At 32.9% G+C, this 20,202-nt stretch overlaps 4 protein-coding genes across 18 annotated transcripts; 2 read left to right on the forward strand and 2 right to left on the reverse strand.

Moving 5' to 3' along the window:
* Positions 1–240: 240 nt before the first annotated feature.
* Positions 241–2,792, reverse strand: LOC107891770 (valine--tRNA ligase, chloroplastic/mitochondrial 2). Of its 15 annotated transcripts, XR_005918034.1 has the most exons (7): positions 2,589–2,768; positions 2,294–2,510; positions 1,805–1,879; positions 1,477–1,571; positions 1,294–1,366; positions 1,061–1,152; positions 241–642 (listed from the first exon to the last, which is right to left on the reverse strand). XR_005918034.1 is itself a non-coding variant. In XM_041100407.1 (5 exons), exons 2-5 carry the CDS (start codon positions 1,820–1,822, stop codon positions 605–607), a joined length of 243 nt encoding a protein of 80 aa, XP_040956341.1. In that variant the 5' UTR covers positions 1,823–1,879; positions 2,294–2,766; the 3' UTR covers positions 307–604. The 15 variants fall into 15 exon arrangements, 6 of the variants coding, with proteins under 6 accessions (XP_040956341.1, XP_040956342.1, XP_040956338.1 ...); XR_005918033.1 differs by having other exon boundaries at positions 307–642; positions 2,493–2,755; XR_005918036.1 differs by lacking the exon at positions 2,294–2,510 and having other exon boundaries at positions 307–642; positions 2,589–2,754.
* Positions 2,793–6,278: 3,486 nt separating this feature from the next.
* LOC107891769 (protein CHUP1, chloroplastic) lies at positions 6,279–9,489 on the forward strand. Its single transcript, XM_016816666.2, has 6 exons — positions 6,279–7,724; positions 8,226–8,357; positions 8,429–8,610; positions 8,694–8,805; positions 9,029–9,163; positions 9,271–9,489. The coding sequence occupies exons 1-6, from the start codon at positions 6,543–6,545 to the stop codon at positions 9,394–9,396; spliced, it is 1,869 nt and encodes a 622-aa protein (XP_016672155.1). The 5' UTR covers positions 6,279–6,542; the 3' UTR covers positions 9,397–9,489.
* Positions 9,490–11,637: 2,148 nt separating this feature from the next.
* Positions 11,638–19,804, reverse strand: LOC107892609 (protein trichome birefringence-like 38). Its single transcript, XM_016817674.2, has 5 exons — positions 19,418–19,804; positions 19,058–19,229; positions 18,198–18,367; positions 17,968–18,126; positions 11,638–12,084 (listed from the first exon to the last, which is right to left on the reverse strand). Exons 1-5 carry the CDS (start codon positions 19,717–19,719, stop codon positions 11,796–11,798), a joined length of 1,092 nt encoding a protein of 363 aa, XP_016673163.2. The 5' UTR covers positions 19,720–19,804; the 3' UTR covers positions 11,638–11,795.
* On the forward strand, positions 12,990–16,151 carry LOC107892398 (protein arginine N-methyltransferase 1.1). The gene is made up of 9 exons (XM_041101693.1): positions 12,990–13,019; positions 13,316–13,562; positions 13,928–13,938; positions 14,303–14,458; positions 14,592–14,660; positions 14,800–15,070; positions 15,232–15,347; positions 15,490–15,640; positions 15,758–16,151. Exons 1-9 carry the CDS (start codon positions 12,990–12,992, stop codon positions 15,961–15,963), a joined length of 1,257 nt encoding a protein of 418 aa, XP_040957627.1. The 3' UTR covers positions 15,964–16,151.
* Positions 19,805–20,202: the final 398 nt, after the last annotated feature.

Consider the following 20,202-nt stretch of genomic DNA (forward strand, 5'->3'; position numbering starts at 1 on the left):
ATTTTCTGAAAATATTTTCCAGAAAAGTTGTTTTTACATATATTAATATATATTAATAAATTTTTATATTTTAAATTATTTTTACATATATTGCAATGATTTATTTATAATAATACTCAATTATTAAGCTATAATATTAATCGTTATAAATTGAAAAAAACTAATATCAAATAAATTATTTGTAATTGTGTTAAAAAACAAGTATTGAATAATTATAAATTGCTTCGAAACCACAATGAGTACTAGAAATAATATTATCCAAATACATAATTAGTAGTACACCACATAGTAACAATATTGTCCAAGTGCATAATATTACACCACATAAAAGTATCAATATATTGATACAACATGCGGTGTCTTGATTCTTTCTCTATTTATGAAGTTTATTTATGAAGTTTACTTGTACAAGAGATGTCTGAAAATGCGTAGAACTAGAAGAAAAAAACAAAAATCAGAAACAACGTTGTTACTTCCTGTCATAATGAATCTTTTATCAGTTGAACTGGTTCTTTGATGAAACCTTTTCCTTGGTTTCTGAATCTTCAAAACCTTCTTCAAAACCACTATAGCACGGTTCACAGTCCTCCTGTTCCTAGGTAACCTAGACCTCTTGTATTCCACGGGTCTCAAGTGAGGAATCTGCTCATTGAGCAATACCATATACATCAAGAAGATAGAATTTTATGATCAAATGAGAAAATAAACATGCTAAATATCAGTTAGCAAAGTGAAACATGATAGTAAGCAATGGAATTTTGGCATATACATTGATAAATTAATCATTTTTCGTGAAGTTTAATAAATGCCTCTATAACAGCTCCTGCAATAGGAATGCAAGTTCAGAACACAAACTTACCCTACTGTTATTTGAACAAATGTAAACGCCTAATTATTACTTCTATGATTATCACTACTATCATTACTGCCATATGTACAATGCAAAGAAAACAAATGAGGTAACTAGTAAAACAGGTCACAGATTGGAACTTTACACATAATTTATAGACTTTGAACATTAGCTAGATTTCGCTTTTACTAGATATAAAACTTGTCTTACGACTTAGCTGCTCATCGAGGGTGAAACATTCTCTAGTCCAGTCACAAGAAGCCCCAAGTCTCTTAATCTGATTAGTAATGGTCCCACCATACCTGAAATTGAAAAGAAAAAAGACCAGCAATGAACAAAAAATAGATAAAACATACAAAACAAAATAGTACCTATATGAAACCTTAATGGTCAAATATGAACAATAAACACCAGAAATTAAGCAACGGGTTAAAGCAATAAACCTCCATAAGTATCAGTATTTGGAAGGAGAAGAAGTAGAATTTATTGAAGTTGTGGAGAACCCCCAAGCCATTTCTTCATAAACAACAAAAACACAATAGATGATATGTACAAAGTGACAGATTCAAAATCAGCAAAGAACAGCAGAAAAACCAAGTATGTAAATAATTTAAGGGAAGACATACTTCTCTTTCCACTCCCAAACTCGTTTTTCAAATCCATCTCTGCCCAATTCTACCCTTTTTATTCCTTCAGAAGCCAACATTCTTTCCACAACCAACTGGTAAAAGAAAAGTAAAATAGGTTCAATTATATATTCCCATTCAACAGGATATAACATATATACTCATCTCTACACAGAACATTATGTATAAAGAGGGCAGAATATAAATCAACAACAAAGATGAAAACATTATATTTACAAAAGATTACTAGAGATAATACAACCATAAAGATCAATCCTTTTTCCAGAAAACATTATATCGAACACACAAACGGCCACAGAAATCTTACTTTGATTACAAAGCCCATTAATCAAAGTTGAAAAAATTACAACATCAGGCTCAACACCTAACTTCAGCATTTTCCCTAAAACAGAAAACCCAAAATCAATTCGACCTAATTGACAAAAGCAATTAATCAAGATGCTCACGGAATAAACATCATGGGAAACACCTAATAATTCCATCTGGCTACACATAGAAACAACAATGGCATAATGTTTCATTCTAACAATGGCTGCAAATCATTTAGTGAATTCCACAATTGAAGGCTTTGGGTACTTTTCAATCATCTTATTGAACAAACTCAAAGCATGATCAACATTATCGAAGCGGTGGTCTGTTTTTCCCTTTCCTCTAACAGGCATGGACATGGGTTTCTTACTTAGGCAGTCGATGTGGGTAGCAATGGTGTTAGAAGAAGAAGAAAAAGAGTGAAAATTAGAAAGATGGCTTCCAGCATTAACAACCGAACGAAGAATAAAAGAAGAAGGAAGCTTACCTATCATTTGAAAGCAGAAATGGCAGCGACAGTAGCAGAAATGGTATTAGCTTTAATAAATCTTCCTTTTAAATTTAATAAAATTACTATTTGGTATTAACTTCAAAAAAGCAGAGCAGAAACGAGAAACGGAGCATAAAAGCCAAAAAGAAATGAAAAATAAACGAAGTAACCGTCGAAAAATAGAATTGCAAGGTACCAGCAGCGGTTTCCAGTTCTGAACCAAAATGAAGCTTTCAAGAATGGAAATTTGAAGGAATGAAGGAAGGGAGAAGAATGGATGAAGGGAGCTTACTGGATGAAGGGAGAAGAATGCCTGAGAGCTTTAGGAAAATGTCTTACAGAGATTGAATCGGTAAGACAATTTCCCAAAAATTGTAAGGCATTTTCCATGTTTTGGAGTTAGATTTTTCAAATGGAAAATGTTTTCCGCCAATCAAACACTGGAAAAGTTAGAAAATAATTTCCGGAAAATCAAATCCCACAATCAAACAGACCCTTAATTATAAAATATAAATATTAACATAAAATTATTTTTCTATATTTTTATTAATTTTAAAAAATAAAATGGGCAAGATAGAATCAACATGAGGTTAACAAATTTAAGTCCAAACTCAATTCAAAGCAAATTGAATTGTTCGCACCAAGTAGGTTACTCATCTCATAAATACCTCTAGTCCAAATTATACCAAAGGTCCAAAACTCAACCTCAATTCAATAATCTATAATCTATATATGAGTTTGGAAAAAAATTGAATTGATGAGAATACCTTTTATATCGATTAATTTATATGAATATGCTGAAGAAAAAAAATCAACTGAGAAATTAAGTTTTTTTTTTAAAATTTATCGATCTACATTGTTTTTGGGAAGAGAGAAAAATATGTCCTTTTATTCTCTCTCTTGAAAATGTGTCCTACAAAATTGTTTTTTTTCTTCTTTTTTTCTTGTGGTTGGAAATTAGAAGTTTGTAAATTTATTTTTATCCATATTTGCGATAGACATGGTTATATTTGTAAGGAATATTTGAATTTGTGGTAGTGCCGTGGAGCTGAGTGACCTACAAATTTCATCTACCATGTGAGTATGGAGCCATCACTTGCAACTCAAGGTTCCAATTGGCGGTGATTATATAGTTTGGGGTTGAAGTGTAACTAGGGCTTCAAATTTACAAAGGTTATGCTGTCAAAGGATGAATCATAAACGGGCCCTCAATTGATAGTGGTTATGCGGGCACGACAACCAGCTTTTCCTCGTCAGAGGAGGATGCTTTATAAAACTCAAACAGATGTATGAAGAAGAAAAACACAGTAGTCTTTTAGTATAATCAACTATTTCGTTTTATCTATATCCACCAAAGGCGGTGACCCCGTTATTAAAACTTGTGACATAATTGGGATGTAACAGGTTTTACTAACAAGGTCCATTACCTTTGGTGGACATGGACAATATGAATTACTTGATTATACTAGAAGGCGCCTCTGTTTTTCTTTTTTGCACTTCAGTGTGGGTTTTATAAAGCATGCTCATTTGACGATAAGAAACTGATTGTCATGCCTGTATAATGATCGTCAACTAGGGTCGCAATTATGCTCGATCCTTTGACAACATAACATTTGTAAACTTGAAGTCCTAGTTACACTTCAACCTGAGACGATATAATCACCGTCAACTTGGACCTCGAGTTGCAAGGCAATCCGTCATATTCACCCTTTTATATCCATCATGTTACTAAATTCACATTTTAAAATAAAAAAGTTCAAGTAAAATAGAAGTTATGATAATTATTACACATTTATAATTATTAGTTAAAAATGTTGTGCTAATTCCAAAATAGAATTAATATTAGAATATAACTCTAAGCATAGAATATCAAGAGTTGTTTGTTGTTTAAAAATTCTTGTTTAGGCAGTTCAGACCATCCATACATAGTGTTTTGATCTAAGATTTCAATTATTCCATGTTTTAGCATTAGCATATTGTTTCATGGAGCTAAGGTCCAAAATATGGAAGAAACAGGTGTTTCCACAACTCTACCACCCAATCAATTCTGTTCCACTTAATCCCTATTTCATGACCACATTTCTTTCCAACTAAGTAATGGGAAACCTTTCTCCTTTTACATGAATCCAATTTTCATTTCATCCGGGAAAAGCCATATTTTTCTCAACAATTTCTTTGTCATTTGACCCAATAGCCTTCCGTTAGATAGGAATAGATTTGATAAATACTAATAACTCTCGGATGGAGTATTAGAACGGAAAAATCAATTGGATAATGAACTATTGGTTCTAAGCCATATCTAGTGATGAATCAATAATTCCAAATGCTTTTCTTGCGTATTCTTGATAAACCGACATTTATATATAGATGTAGGAGGATCTGTTTGGGAAGTGAGAAGCCCTTTTGACATCTCTTCATCTGCAAAGAATTCTCAACGTGAAAACACAGAGACAAATGTCTGATCTTTGAATAGGAAAAAGAGTGGATCTGCAGGATCCCAAATGAATTGGCTTATTCGAAAAAAAACATTTTTCTTTGGAAGATCTAGTTGTGATAATTATAATTTAAATTGCAATTATTAGTCAAAATAAATTTTGATGTAAAAAAAGTTGTGTTAATTTTATTGATGTAAAATAAAGTTATTACTAAAATAGAATCCTAAGTATCTTAATTATCACTTGATTAATATATTAGAGTCAATAATGTTAATCAACTATTATTTTGAATATTTTGCATGAAATAAATAAAGTAAAATTATATTGTATGTTAAATATATTTTAATTATGATTTAGAAAATTTCTATCATAATATTTGAATTGATAAGTTAATATATTTTAATTATATTTAATGATTTAAATAAAAAATATTATTTTATGTTAATTACTGCAATTAAAAATAATATCTAAAGTTGATTAAATATTAAACTTATAAGCTCACATGCAATGCATGTGACATTAGCAACTAGTAATAACAAATATATGATTTGTATAAAAATGACTCAAATTACTGGAACTTAATAACCATAATTGTTTAAACTGGATTGAACCAACTGGTTGGATCGAGTGAGTACATGTTAGGATACTGGGTCACGAGGCTAGAACTTTAATCTCGAAATCCATGCGATCTTAGACTATTTATCGGTTTCAAATCCTCTTAAATTAGTCTAACGAGTCGCAAAGTGAGAATTTACAATAAAAATTCTCCAAAGCATCGAAAATAAAGTGGAAACAATTTAAAAACAAAGAAACAACTAGAGAACAAAAAAAAGCCACAAGAAAACAACGCTCGTAAGGTGTTTGAGTAAATGTTCTTAATAATATTCAAATACTATGAAAAATATGATGCATTCACTCAAACACCTTAAGAGTGTTACTTTCTTGTGCCTTTTTCTGTTCTATCGTTGTTTCTTTGTTTTTAAGTTGCTTCCGCTTTATTTGCAGTGTGTTGGAGAATTTTTGTTGTGAATTCTCACTTTTGTAAGAGTTAAGTTGACTTAAGCGGATTTGAAATCAAGAAAACACCTAAGGTCGCACGGATTGCAAGACTAAAGTTTTAGTCTCGTGACAGTAACACTTGGTGTGTGGATTTTTTATTTTGGCTTTTCTGTCGATTCAAGCTCTTTTGTCTTTGAATTATTCCGTTTTATTTTCATGCCTTGTAGAAATTTCTTTATGAGTTCTTATTTTCGAGAGGTAGGCTAAATTAGTTGGATTTGAAGTAAAAAAATCGTCTAATTTTACGTGATTTGCCATGTTAAAGTTTTAACCTCGTGACATTAGGATATTAATTAAATCAACTATTAAACCAATTTATTTAATTAAAATATACAAATTCATCCTACCAACAAATTAATAACATCGTCTATTCCACCACCTGGTTAATAAATTAAATTACTCTTACGTTAACTCGGTAATAATGAAATCAAACACGTACTTTATCGCTTCCTTAAAAAAAAGAAAAGACACGCGAACTTGATCGAATAAAACCCCAAACACAAAAATGACGTTTACACTTTTTTTAACTCACGAGTGTCGATCTTGTTAACCTTCTTCTTCTTATTTTTTTTAATAAAAAAATTTTGTCACGAACTCAGTTCGAGACCTCACTGTCTGAAAAACCAAACAGACAACGACGTTGTTTTTGGTTCCCTTCTCCTTCTTACAGATCACAAATCAGAGGACCCTGTAAAAAGTCTAAACCAAACCCAGAGAGAAGGAGAAAAAAAGCTTTGAAAAAACGCCTTATCATGGTGGCTGGTAAGGTAAAATTAGCAATGGGTTTAACAAAATCACCTTCAAACTCAAACCCAAAAGCTTCCTCTAAATCGTCATGGCCGTCTCCATCTCCAAGCTCGGCTACTAAAAACACCAGTTCCCAAAAAGCTGTTACTTCACGTTCTTCGTTTGGAGTTTATTTCCCACGGTCGTCGGCTCAGGTACAGCCTCGGCCACCGGATGTGGCGGAGCTTCTACGGTTGGTCGAAGAGTTGAGGGAACGTGAGTCTAGGTTGAAAACGGAGGTTTTGGAACTCAAGCTTTTGAAAGAAACGGCAGCCATTGTTCCGAAGCTTGAAAATGAGATCGTTTTGAAAAATGAAGAACTGGAACGAGCTTTGAAAGAGGTTGAGAATCTGAGGAAGGAGAATGGGAGGTTGAAAATCATGGTGGAGGAAATGAGAGGCAATATTGAAGAAGAAAAGGAAGGAAAGGAGAGGAAAGTGAGGGAAATGGAGGAAGAGATGAAGAAAACAGCGTCCTTTAGAGGCGAGTGCGTTGAGAACTTGAGGAAGGAAAACGAGAAGTTGAAAATGGTGGTGGAGGAAATGAGAGGAAAAGTTGAAGGAGAAAGGGAGATGAAGAGAACGGCGTCGTTTAGAGGCGAAAACGACGACAATTTCTCTTCTTCGCAGCGGTTTCAAGGGTTAATTGAAGTCAGTGTGAAATCAAATCTGATTAAGAATTTGAAGAGAAATCACAGTAAATGTACGGACGCCATTGTTGTTAAAGTTGAGAGCTCGGAGTTTAAAAGAGAGGAACTCGAAGTCGAAACCGACAGACCGAGTCACTCGGAGGAACTCGTTGAGTCGAACGGCAGATCTCGTGTCCCTAGGGTCCCAAAACCACCGCCGAGGCCTTCGTTATCCTCGTCAACTTCATGTACAGAGAAGCAAATCCCACCTCCTCCTCCGCCACATTCGTTACTCAAAGCTATAGCTCCGCCACCACCTCCTCCGCCTCAGAAGGGGATGAAGACGGTTGCGGCGAAAGTAAGGAGAGTTCCGGAGGTTGTGGAGTTTTATCACTCGATTATGCGGAGGGATTCAAAGAGAGATGCCGGCGGGTGTAACGTGCCGGAAGCTTTACCGGCAACGGCGAATGCGAGGGATATGATTGGGGAGATCGAGAATCGGTCAGCTTATTTGCTAGCGGTGAGTTCCAGTTTCCGGTTTTCGTTTATTTTACGATAATGCCACTGTGAATAGGCATGATCTTTGGTGGTGGTCCGCGACTTTATTGCTCTCGTTTGATTATTTATTGCTAGTTTAGATAAGACAGTACTTAGATTCGATGGTGGAATTTATTAATACTTAATAAGGTTAAATTTTACTGTTAGACCCTGTGTTTGATAAAAGTTAAGGATTTTGTCCCTGCACGTAAATTTGGTCATTTTAGTCCCGTTAAATCTGATGAAATAAATATAACATTATATGTGTAATGCCACATATTACTCACTAAAAATCTAGTTAATGGATTAATGGCTGTCATTTGCATCAAAACTAGAATTTGAAAAGTATAAGGGCACCAATTTGATCAAATTGAAGTCTACAACTTTCACAAAGTACGAGGACTAATAACAGGTTTTATCCAATTAATAACATAAGGGCACATTGTTTGGTTCCATTAAGTCAGCTTTTGTGATTATTTTGCAGATAAAAACAGATGTAGAAACACAAGGAGATTTCATAAGGTTTTTGATAAAAGAAGTTGAGAATGTTTCGTTTACTGATATCGAAGATGTTCTCCCCTTTGTTAAATGGCTAGACGATGAGCTCTCCTACTTGGTAACCTTTCGTTTTTTCATTACTACGCTTCTGGTTTTCGGTTTTCGTTTCAACTTTAATTTTTTATTTAGGTCGACGAAAGAGCCGTGCTTAAACATTTCGAATGGCCGGAGCAGAAGGCTGATGCCTTACGCGAGGCAGCATTCGGCTACTGTGATCTCAAGAAACTAGAATCCGAGGCCGCATCGTTTAGGGATGACGCTAGGCAACCTTGCGGTTCGGCTCTTAAGAAGATGCAGGCTCTGCTTGAAAAGTAAATAATATATCAAACTCCTTTTGCTTTTAGTTGCTTTCATCAGTTCGTTCGTATTCAAGTTATTAATGACATAATCGCAGGCTCGAGCTCGGTGTTTACAACCTCTCTCGGATGAGAGAATCCGCAACCAGGAGATACAAAGGTTTCGGGATTCCTACGGATTGGATGCTCGAAACCGGAATTGTGAGCCAGGTAATTTAAGAATGTAAATCAAGATACAGGTAACTTCAAGAAAAATAAAGACTCGGACACCATAGGAAAAGAAGAAAACCGGATTCTTTAAGTTGGATAATGACTGCAAATCATTATATTTATTATCATCGGAGTTCGACGATGCTTTCTATATCCATCTGAATTAGGCACGAAGTTCGTATGAACTTATCCTCCAACTTATTAAACGTCGATGAATTCGCAGATCAAGCTAGCGTCAGTGAAACTAGCAATGAAGTACATGAGAAGAGTATCTGCAGAGCTCGAAGCTGTCGGGGGTGGACCCGAAGAAGAAGAGCTGATTGTTCGAGGCGTTAGATTCGCGTTCCGTGTACATCAGGTTAACGACATTCTCATTAATTCATACGAGTTTAATCTACCAACTTTGCTTTTTCCAGGATTGAGAAGATAATTAAAAAAAGAAACCGTGTTTTTGTTTATGGACAGTTTGCCGGAGGATTCGACGTCGAAACGATGAGAGCTTTCCAGGAGTTGAGAGACAAAGCGAGATCGTGCCATGTACAATGCCAAAACCCACACCAGAAATTGATTTGCAGGTCAACACCATGTTAATCTCTGTAGCAAACTCAGTTACTGAGCGAGTCCCTTGCTAATGTTTGTGAATACAATAGTAGATGCTATTTATTTATCCACACATTCAATTCATTACAAGTGCATAACCCAATCCAACAGTTAAATTTATCAATATAATTTTACTTGTTATGCATGTAAAATTTTAAACCGATTCGATATCTCTATCTATCGATATAAAATGTTACATATAAATACATCTTTAACGGTTCAATGTCTTTTTTAAATATAATAATTGAATCATTAAAATATTAATAGTATAATAAATTCTGCAAGTTCGTATCCCTTTTTTAAATGTAGCATATTTTCATTTTAGTAAGAATTTTCAATTATTTCGAGTTTTTTCGTTTAGATTTGACAGCTAAGTTTAGATTAATTTGAATTATTTGTTCGAATCATTTAAGATTGATATCTTTTAAGATTTGAATTATATTAAATTTCGAGAAAATCAATTATTAACATTTTATAATCGAGTTAATTAGATCGAATAATAGGGTTTACGTGATAAATGACGCGTATATTTGAATCATAGTGAGTCTATGGCTGGGGAAGTAAAGGCTTTGTATTCGCTATTTGGTTAGATGGTATATTATCCTTTTTAACCCTTATTAAAATTAGTATTTCATTTTAATCCCCTTTAACCCTTCAATCAAATAGAAAAAAAATTATATTTTTAGCTCTTAAAAATAATATTTCAATCATTTTAATGCAACATTTTTACCTTTGCTCTCGAAATATTTTAGTTTCGTCTTGATCTTTCTAAAACAAAATTTTTAGCTTCATCTTTGTATTGAGTTTTTAGAGCCTATTAAATTTGTGTCTTTGCATATAGGGGTGAGCGTTCAATCGAATCGAGTGAAAAAATTTTGAGTTAATCAAGTGGACGAGTCTTATTTTATTATCCTAACTCGATTTGAAATTTTTTCGAATCGAGTCAAGTGAAATGAAATTCAAGTTGAGCCGAATCGAGTGAAATTATTCGAGTTAAATTTAAAACATTGAAAATGTCAAATTAAAATCTTGCTAATATAACTAATTTTATATTAGAGCACATAAATTTGAGACCGCATACATATTTGAAAACTTTTTCAAAGCAAAATAAGAAAAAAAAAATATTTTAGTATGATAATCTTGAATTATTAATTAACTTATTTAGGTTCCGAAATTATTATCTTAGAAACTTTTTAAAAAATTTTAACTTTCTTTATATATTCTTTAATTTTTTATAAAAATTTTTATACTTTTTTTAAAAAATTTAGAATTTTTATAAATATTTTAAAATTTTGAAAATTATTTTGATTTATTTTTGTAATTTTTGTTGAGAGAGAGACCAAATTATTTATTTTCAAAATTGACAGGGACCAAAGTGGTATTTACATCAATCTGTTATTTGAGTTATTCGAATTATTCTAATTATTTGAATTGTAAAATTGAACTCGATTCAAACTCAAAATCCAAAATACTTATATGAGTTGACTCGAAAAAATGAAATAACTTGATTCGATTAACTTGAAATTCGAATTTTATTTAATTTTTTCGAATCAAGTTTTGCTCATCCCTATTTGGATGTGTGGATGTCTATGTTCAACATACGAGGTTAGATTTAGATTGAAAAAAAATCACAATTTTATCAATAAAGATAGAAAATCTCAGAATTTTATCATATAAAAATTATTAAATGTCACATTGATGATTACATGAATAAATTTGGAATTGAACTTGATTTGGTTGTCCAACAAAGAGTCAAGATTATTAAAATATTAAAAATTTATACTATTTCGCCTCTTCTTTCTAAATAAAGTATAATAAAAGTATCATTGAGATCATTGTACTATAAGTCAGATTATATTTTACTCTCTCTACTTAAAATATGGACAAATCAATCATTGTATATTAAATCAAAGAGCAATTTGGTTCTTTCAAATAAAAATTCTATCTATTTTACTGTTAAAAACTGACGTGACCGAAATAACTAGACAGTGACACATGGTGTGATACATGTACCTCATGTTGATTTATAGAGACTAGTTTTTAATAGTAAAAATAAATGAAAATTTTAACAAAAAGGCTAATTTACTCTTTAATAGAAACAACAAAATATAATCTAACTTTTAATATAAAGGTCTTCATGACAGTTTTAATATTGGTATCAGGGCACGTATTCAAATATGAATAAGGGAATACTAATCTGATGTTTGATTAGAAATTTAGAATAAAATTAATTTTGGTTTAAAAAATCAATCACTTGACAATTGATGTTTGGCGCCTCACCTACCAAAACTAAATGAAAACTTTCACCACCTTCATGAATGTACAAATTACATGTATAAAAAAGAATAAAAGATTCATAAATTCAATGTTGCCGCCATTGTTGAAAGCTTTCACATGAATAGAGCAGCATATAGAAGGTGGTTCCATGTATCAGGCAAACCAGGAAGACACCAATGGCTACAATCATTGCCCGAAAGACCGCCATAAGTGGAAGGATGAGCATCTTTTCTCAGTTGCGATAGTGTCGTAATATCCAGCAAATACACCGGCTTCTTCATCGTCCCCAAAACTTTGTTCACGACAGCCATCGCCGGTGGAGCCCCCGCCGGGTATGTTGGACCGGAAAGTGGCTCCAGTTCTCCGCTACAGTTCTTGTTTGGTTGGTTCCATTCCCTGCCCCTGGTTTCATATAAGCACACAATCAAGAATTTTTAAGCTTAACCGAGTTTTCGATCCGAGATCAAAATTGAATTTATCAATCCGTCAAAAAGGAGGACCCGGTTGGTTTTTTGAATCGGGTCAACTAGGATTTTAAAATTTTCGAAATTTTTTTTTTGTATAATTACATGATTTTTCATCCGTTCTAACTATAATTTTGTTTGAGTTGAGTGATATTCAGATAAAACTCTCTAACAATATCAACTCCAAAATTTGAATTTGGTCCAAATGTTTGGGGAATAAATTCACTTTCACTTTTTCGAACTACTTGTGTCTAGAGGTGATCATGGGCCGGGCGGCCCAACCCGGCCCGACAACCTGCCCGAAATATGGGAGGGTTCGGGTAAAAATATAGGCTCGAAATATGGGTTTGGGTAAAAAATGAGGCCCGTTTAGAAAATGGGCTGGGCCTTGGACACCACTTTTTTGGCCCGGGCCCGACTGAATATATAATAAATATATTTTTTTAATTTTAAAATATTTTTAAAATACTTTTTTTTTATTTTTAAAATAAATTTTTGGTGTTTATTAAAAAATGGGCCGGGCCGGGCTTAGGAATTTTTCCCGGGTTGGGCCTGGACAAAATTTTAGGCCCATATTTTGGGTCAGGCCGTGCCCGGGCCTAGGACGCGGGCTGAATTTTTTTTTGGGCCGGGCCAGGTTGATCACCTCTACTTGTGTCTAGATTATTTCAGATTTTGGTTAATTTGTGTTCGGATTGTTTTGAGTTTAAATAATTTAGATTTTTCAATCAGATTTTTGAGTTGACCAATTGTGTTATTTGTCTTTCAAGTTTGACAGTTACACCATGTTTGGTTTGGTGTATTGGCATAGCCAATACATCCCTAATCGGTGGGCCCCACCTAATGCGGCTGTATTCTATCGTTTGGTTTGATGTATTGCTAATACGGGTGTAATCCTTTACCTTTCTAATCGGTGAAAACCACTGATTTCTAATCCCTTCCTTGAGCTCAGTTTAGGCGCTGCTTCAGTTTTGGTCCCTGTTTTACCCTCCCCATTCCCGCTTCTGTTTTACCCAAATCCACGTCTTCTGTTTCTTCCTTCTAGCTTTCTTCTCCACTCTCATCGCCTCTTCTCCTTCTCTTTTTTACCTCTCTTTTTTATATAGGTTTTTTCACGTGTGGTGGGCATGGCATGGCACTGGTATTTTATTATCTCTCTCCATTTCTAGATCCCCAACACAACTCAAACCTCGACCAACTCTTCGAACAATTTCGAAGGAGCTAACATTCGCTTCCGAGACGCCGACGACAAGGAAATCGCCAGCAACAGCTCCAATCTCGATGATTCAATCGTCGCCGTTGACAAAGCTAGTGAATATGTTTCTATGGGAGAGCCCGACATTTCGTTTTTTGGTTGCGACGGCGAAGATGATAAAACCAGTGCTGATTATTACTTCGATTCTTACTCTCACTTCGGTATATTTTCTGCTTCTCATCCTCTTTTCCAAGATTCAATTTTGAAGTTTTTTTACTGATTTTTCTTGTTGATTAGAAAACAATGAGAATGTGAGGATTTCTTAGTGTTGCCTTTCACATTTTTGTGAAGAAGGTTCGAATGTGAGAAGAAAGTTTCTATCTTCGCAAAAGTAAGAGCTTGTTGAGTTCAATAGTTTATTTATATCTAAGTAATTTGTGGTTCACTGGTTGCATGTTTATGGGGCTAGCATGTTGGTATTAGGTAGGGCATTGGGTTCGCTGATGTTTCAAGTTATACATTCTTGTATTTATCTCCAGTGAGCACTTTCCTCTAAATCTTTGTCCCCTCTTTTGTGTATGTGCAGGTATTCATGAAGTAAGTGTGCAACAACTTGGACATTTGAATCTTGTTTCGTTTTTGTCGACTTATTTATGGAATGGTTCTGCTTCAGTCACCATTATTTTGTGATCTATTGGGTGCCGAATATCTGTGATTGGAGGGTTGGTTGTAATTTTTCTGTTTGTTTAAGCTCATACATGAATTAATGCATCACAGTTACTATCCAAAAACTGTCTTCTTTTTTTAACTTAATCTTTTACTTAAATTTCTGGAAATGATTTCTACGTTTGTTTTATTGGTTTCAGTAGAAGAACTTGATACGGTTGCGTAACTTTTTCATTTCTTCTTTTTTTGTGAAATGTTTTTCCTTTGTGTTAACCTGCTATTCCTTGTATTTCAGGAAATGCTTAAAGATGTAGTGCGAACCAAGACATATCAAAATGTTATTTATCGGAATAAGTTTCTATTCCAGAACAAAGTAGTTCTTGACGTGGGAGCTGGGACTGGAATTTTGTCCCTGTTTTGTGCAAAAGCAGGGGCGGCACATGTTTATGCTGTATGACTTCCAGTTTACATCTTCCTTCTGTTTCTGTTTTATGTGTTGTTAATAATCTGTCTGACCAAATTCTTACACCCCTGGCGTCTATCTCTTATTTGTCAAATGCTGTTCATATTTTTCCCTTTCCTAGGTTGAATGCTCCCATATGGCTGACATGGCTAAACAAATTGTTGAAACAAATGGCTTGCCTGATGGTGAAGTTTTTAAAATTGTTGTGTCTTCTTATATTGCTTCGTGTGGTTGGGGGCAGCTAGCTACTTTGTTAGTTAAATTCTCTGTTGCATGCTATGATTTGCAGAAAGTAGCTTAGATTCCTGCTATAACTGTTAATTGATTGAGATTTTAACTCCATCATCATGTCAAGCTCTCTTGAGCAGTTTACTTCCTTATTATTTCGTGTGGTGAACGGGCTGGGCCTTTTAAATTTATTTTTACTCTTGCTCATCAAAGCAAAACTTTTGTTGGGTTCTTATAAGCTACATTCTTTACAATCAAAGTTCTTATTCCTTCACCCGTGTCAGGTTGATGATGGAGTTGTGCTACCAGATGAAGCTTCTCTTTACTTGACAGCAATTGAGGATGCCGAGTACAAAGACGACAAGATCGAATGTGAGTATAACAGACTGCTAAATTGATATAAATCTAGGTATTCATGTTCATATGTATTTGTATAACTTTCAACGAGTTTTTCTATTGTGTTTCATTGCAATTCAACTTTTTGTATTCTTATATATACCCCATCTTTTCTACATGGCATCATCTTGCTACAGTTTGGAATAATGTTTATGGCTTTGACATGAGTTGTATAAAAAAGCAAGCTATGATGGAACCTCTTGTTGACACGGTTGACCAGAAACAAATTGTAACAAATTGCCACCTTCTCAAGGTGAGAAAATACACAAGCATATTCCTGTATGTATGTATATATCATTGGGTATCTATATATATGAACACTTATTGGAAATTATTTTACAAAATAATGTGTTTGGAGTACAACTGAATTATTTATTTTGGTTTTCTGGTTTCAGACAATGGATATTTCTAAGATGGTTCTTGGGGATGCTTCTTTCACTGCACCTTTCAAGCTTATTGCAGAGCGTGATGATTACATCCATGCTTTCGTTGCATATTTTGATGTTTTGTTTACCAAATGCCACAAATTGATGGGTTTCTCTACAGGTTTGTATCTACATCAAAATTCTCCATCCTTTGTCCTTTCCATTTTATCTACGAATAGAAATCAGCAAGCCAGCCTAGAAGAACTTTGCCTTGGCTAATGGCAAATACAAAATGCAGGACCAAGATCGCGAGCTACCCATTGGAAGCAAACAGTCCTATATCTAGAGGATGTGTTAACCATCTGTGAAGGGGAGACAATAATTGGGAGCATGACTGTTGCACCAAACAAGAAGAATCCCCGAGACGTTGATATAATGGTTAAATATTCATTGAGCGGACGACGTTGTGTGGTTTCGAGAGTTCAATTCTATAAGATGCGCTGATTTTGTTGCAGAGTATTTCATCACCACTACTAGCTGTAGGATACCTTGTTTGCATGTTCCTCAAATGTTTCACCAACATTTTTTTAATTCCTTTTCTACTTTCTTTTTTCTCGAAAGGTTTTCCCTGAGAAAGAAAAACACATAAGATGCATGTACTTCATTAACTCAATCCAACTGTTTTCTTCTCATGTATGCTTCATATTGAGTCTTGTGTTTTGTGCTGATGTGAGGGGCATATATACAAATGACATTGGATGTATGACATAGGACTAAATAGATTTTGAGCTTTGACAAGCTGCTTATAAGCATTGTTTCTTATAGAAGAAACACATTATTGGAGAAAGCTTTTGAATCTCCCAACTATTGGATTTGGGTTTCTTTTTGACAATTTGTTTATTGTGCTTTTGTTTAGATGATGAGAAAGGAAAGTCAAGAATTATATTTACTCGTTAAGTTAAATGAAGATATTTGTAATTTAAAAAAATAAAAATTCAATATAAATTTAAAATAAGAGTTTAACTAAAAATAAGAGTTAGTGGCAAAAATTAATAAAATTTAAATTTTAGTGGTAAAATTCAATAACATAAAAATTAAGTTACAAATTTACTCATTTTTTAAAAAATAACGGCAAATATAAATAAAAATAAAGTACAGTGACAAATTTCAATATTTATCTATAGTATGATGATAAATTATATATTTTTATTAACTTATATTTAATAATAATTATGTTAAATTATATTTTATAGTATTATATATTATGATTTTAGAAAATTCATATAAGAATATTTAATATTAAGAATTTTATTAAATCACATATTTTAATTAAAATATATTTAATATTAATTATTTCAAATTATATTTTATAGTATCATATATTATGATTTGAGTAAATTCATATAAGAATATTGATTATTAAGAATTTTATTATAAATTATATATTTTAATTAAAATATATTTAATAATAATTATGTTAAAATATGATTAAATTATTTATTACTGATAATAATAATCTTATTAAAATTTAAATAACAATAACAATAATCATTTACCAAAACAATTTTATGCTAAGGGTATTCTAGTCATTTTAGTTTTTTCCATTATGCTATTACACCTCTATTCCATTCAACCAAACACAAGATTACTATTACACCTCTATTCCATTACATTCAACCAAACAGTGGATTAGCTATTACACCTCTAATCCAATACACCTCTAATCCCAATACACCTCTAATCCAATACACCTCTAATCCAATACAGCGAACCAAACGCACCCTTAGTTTTAGATCTAGGCTCAAGCTATTCCAAATTCAAGTCATGCTAGGTTTGAGTAATTTTGATATTATCTTTTAGTGTTCAAGTCATTTTCGAGTTTGTATTGAGTATGATGAAGTTGATGGCTTTTTATGGTTAAATTGGGTTGGGTTGGGTTGGATTTTGGGTTATTGAGGTTAATTTTTGGAATCAAATGAAAATTAACGACAGTAGTTCACATGTTGTTTTGAGATTTGATTATGATTAATAAGGTCTAATCAAACTCTCACCAAGCATACCAAAATATTAAGATTGTTAGGGGTTGAACCCCAACATATCACATATCATTCTTGATTTGGGGGGAAGTTGTCTTCTAATTTTATTGAGAGCTTAAGTTAGTGTGACTATGCAAATAAACTAGTATACTAAGTAAAAAGAAAGAACTATTTGAGTTGAATGTTAAGATTGTTGAGGGTTGGACCCAACATATCAAGTATTATTTTTGGTGGGGGGTTTTTGTAAGCACGAATAAATTCATAAAGTGAGATATTAAAAGATTTAAGTGTCTAAATAAACAGAGAGTTTACAAAACCTCAAAGAATGTTTAAAAAAACGAACCACATATAAATCCCAATTAAAATAATATTTGGCTCACTTAATAATTCAAAACCGCTCAAATTTAAAACTTAATAATCACCGAGTCGAATTCAAAGTTTTCAAAAAAAATTCGAATAGTTTGTAACATACTCGTAATGGGTGGGAGAAATGCCTTGGAAGAAGACTTTGGTGATGTTAGGATCCACATTGTTGTCTACCCAATTAGCCCAAGTTGTAAGCCCGTTGTTGAACGCCACCAAACGGTCCATATCATCATATAATTCAGACCCATCTCTAATATAATCCCATCTACATCAAAACAAATCTTTACGATCATAATCATAATAATCAGATGGAAAATTAGATGATAGGAATCGTACGCTTGAGATTGCCCTTTGTGGGTCCACCAATGCCACGTGTTGAAAATCAGGAGGTCCATCCCTTTCCATGCATTGCCTCCATTGATGGAGCCTAGATTAAGCACTGCACCAACGGTTTCTCTATCTACTAAGTATGGTGTTCTATACATATAGAGAGTCACTCCATAATCCTGCATAAAGTTATTATTTGTTTGTTTCAATGAAGTTTCATCCAAAAAAAATGGATCAGAAATTAAATTGATGATAATTTCGATTATTAATTCAATCGGTTATATTAAAATAATAATTTAAATTTGTGATGTGAATTTTAAAAAAAGAATATTATTCGGTCACACAGTTAATATTAAATTTACATTTTAACTTATTATTGTTTAAAGTTATTTATAAAAAATATCATGTAATCACTTAAACAATAATGAATGGTTTCATTAATTTCAACCTACCAATGATATTGTAGTAGAGAGTTGACCAACACTAATTATAGACTATAGTAGATAAAAATAGGGACTAAATTCTAAAGGTATAATAATAAATTTATCCTAAATGTCTACATTTTCTATCGGTTTGGCCCTTATTTGTTTTTTGGAGATAAATTTGATAATTAAACTTGTTTTTCTTTAACAAAAATGTTAACTAAAACATTAATTTTTTACGATATTGATGTGGCAACTCCCGTGGCAATCGATGAACACTTAATGCTATCATGACACTATTTGTCTTATATGTTATGTCAACAAATAATTTAAGAATTATAGAAAAAATATCATGAATTATGCCAATTCGAAACTAAAGCACATTTTAAGCAATACTAAAATAATTAAAACCAGACACAGATTCAATGTGCGAAAAAACAGACTCGCCTCAAAGATAACGAAAGACAAAGGGTCTTTCCTCACATATGTGGTCTTAGAATTAGGCACTGATGCTTGAACCATACATGCCAGTGATTCCCACATGTTCAAACTCAGTGAGTCACCCACAAACATTATTTTCTTTCCCTTCCATTTTCCCAGAAAATTCACCCCATCAAATCTAACAACAAAAGGGGAAAAAAAAACCCAATCTTCCTCATTAAAACGGTCAACAAAAATAAAAATAAACATGAAAAGAAAAAACCAAACGAATTCCTCTGAGGTTAAGTGGTAAGGAGCTTTGTAGAGTTTTATCAATCCGATAGGGTTAAACCGAATATCGAAAAAGTCAGATAAAAGAAAGTATACCTTGGCAAGTTGCAAGAGTCAGGTTTCCATGAATATTGAAGGAACTGTTTATCTGGTCTACCATATTTAAGGCAATCAAATTCAGAATCTATGAAGGAACATTGTGAAGAATTATAGAAAGGATATGAAGAAAGATCCAAAACCCATTTTCCTTGAAACAGATTACATCCATTCTTGGCTTGTTTTCTACCTTTGATATTATTACTCACATTGTAATAATGTCGGCTTCCACTTGTTTCTTGCATTAGCATAACCCAAACTAAAGGGAACAAACTCAACAGGGTTTTGAAACTGAAACCCATGTCGGATTTTCTTTTTTTGTTTGATGAATCTCTCAAGAAAGGAAAAACAAACCCTAGCTTTGATACGAGGAATAAAATGCTATAAAACCCAAAGCTTTTAACCCTAAACCCTATATATATATATTAAAATACGTCATACGTTACGTAATTTTTGAGAATTTAGAATTTAACAATTTTTTATTATACAAACATATAATTTTATTAAAAAAATTAAAAAGCTAAACGAGAAATCTGCCATTTGGGGAGGCACATTCGCTATTGGTTATAATTAATTTAAATTTAATTTAAAAAATTAACAAAGTTAATAATTATATCTAAATTATAAAATATAAAAGTAAATATTGTAAGAGTATATATATATTGAATGCGGTAGACAATGAGAGATGAAAGGTAGGGTAGGACTGCCTGGTGGCTTCACGTGCTGGAATAAGCTAAAGGAAATTGAATTTAAAAAAATTAAATTAAATTTCTCCAGAATGATTT

The sequence above is a fragment of the Gossypium hirsutum genome, chromosome D09, assembly GCF_007990345.1.
Source record: "Gossypium hirsutum isolate 1008001.06 chromosome D09, Gossypium_hirsutum_v2.1, whole genome shotgun sequence".
NCBI classification, from domain to species: Eukaryota; Viridiplantae; Streptophyta; class Magnoliopsida; order Malvales; family Malvaceae; genus Gossypium; species Gossypium hirsutum.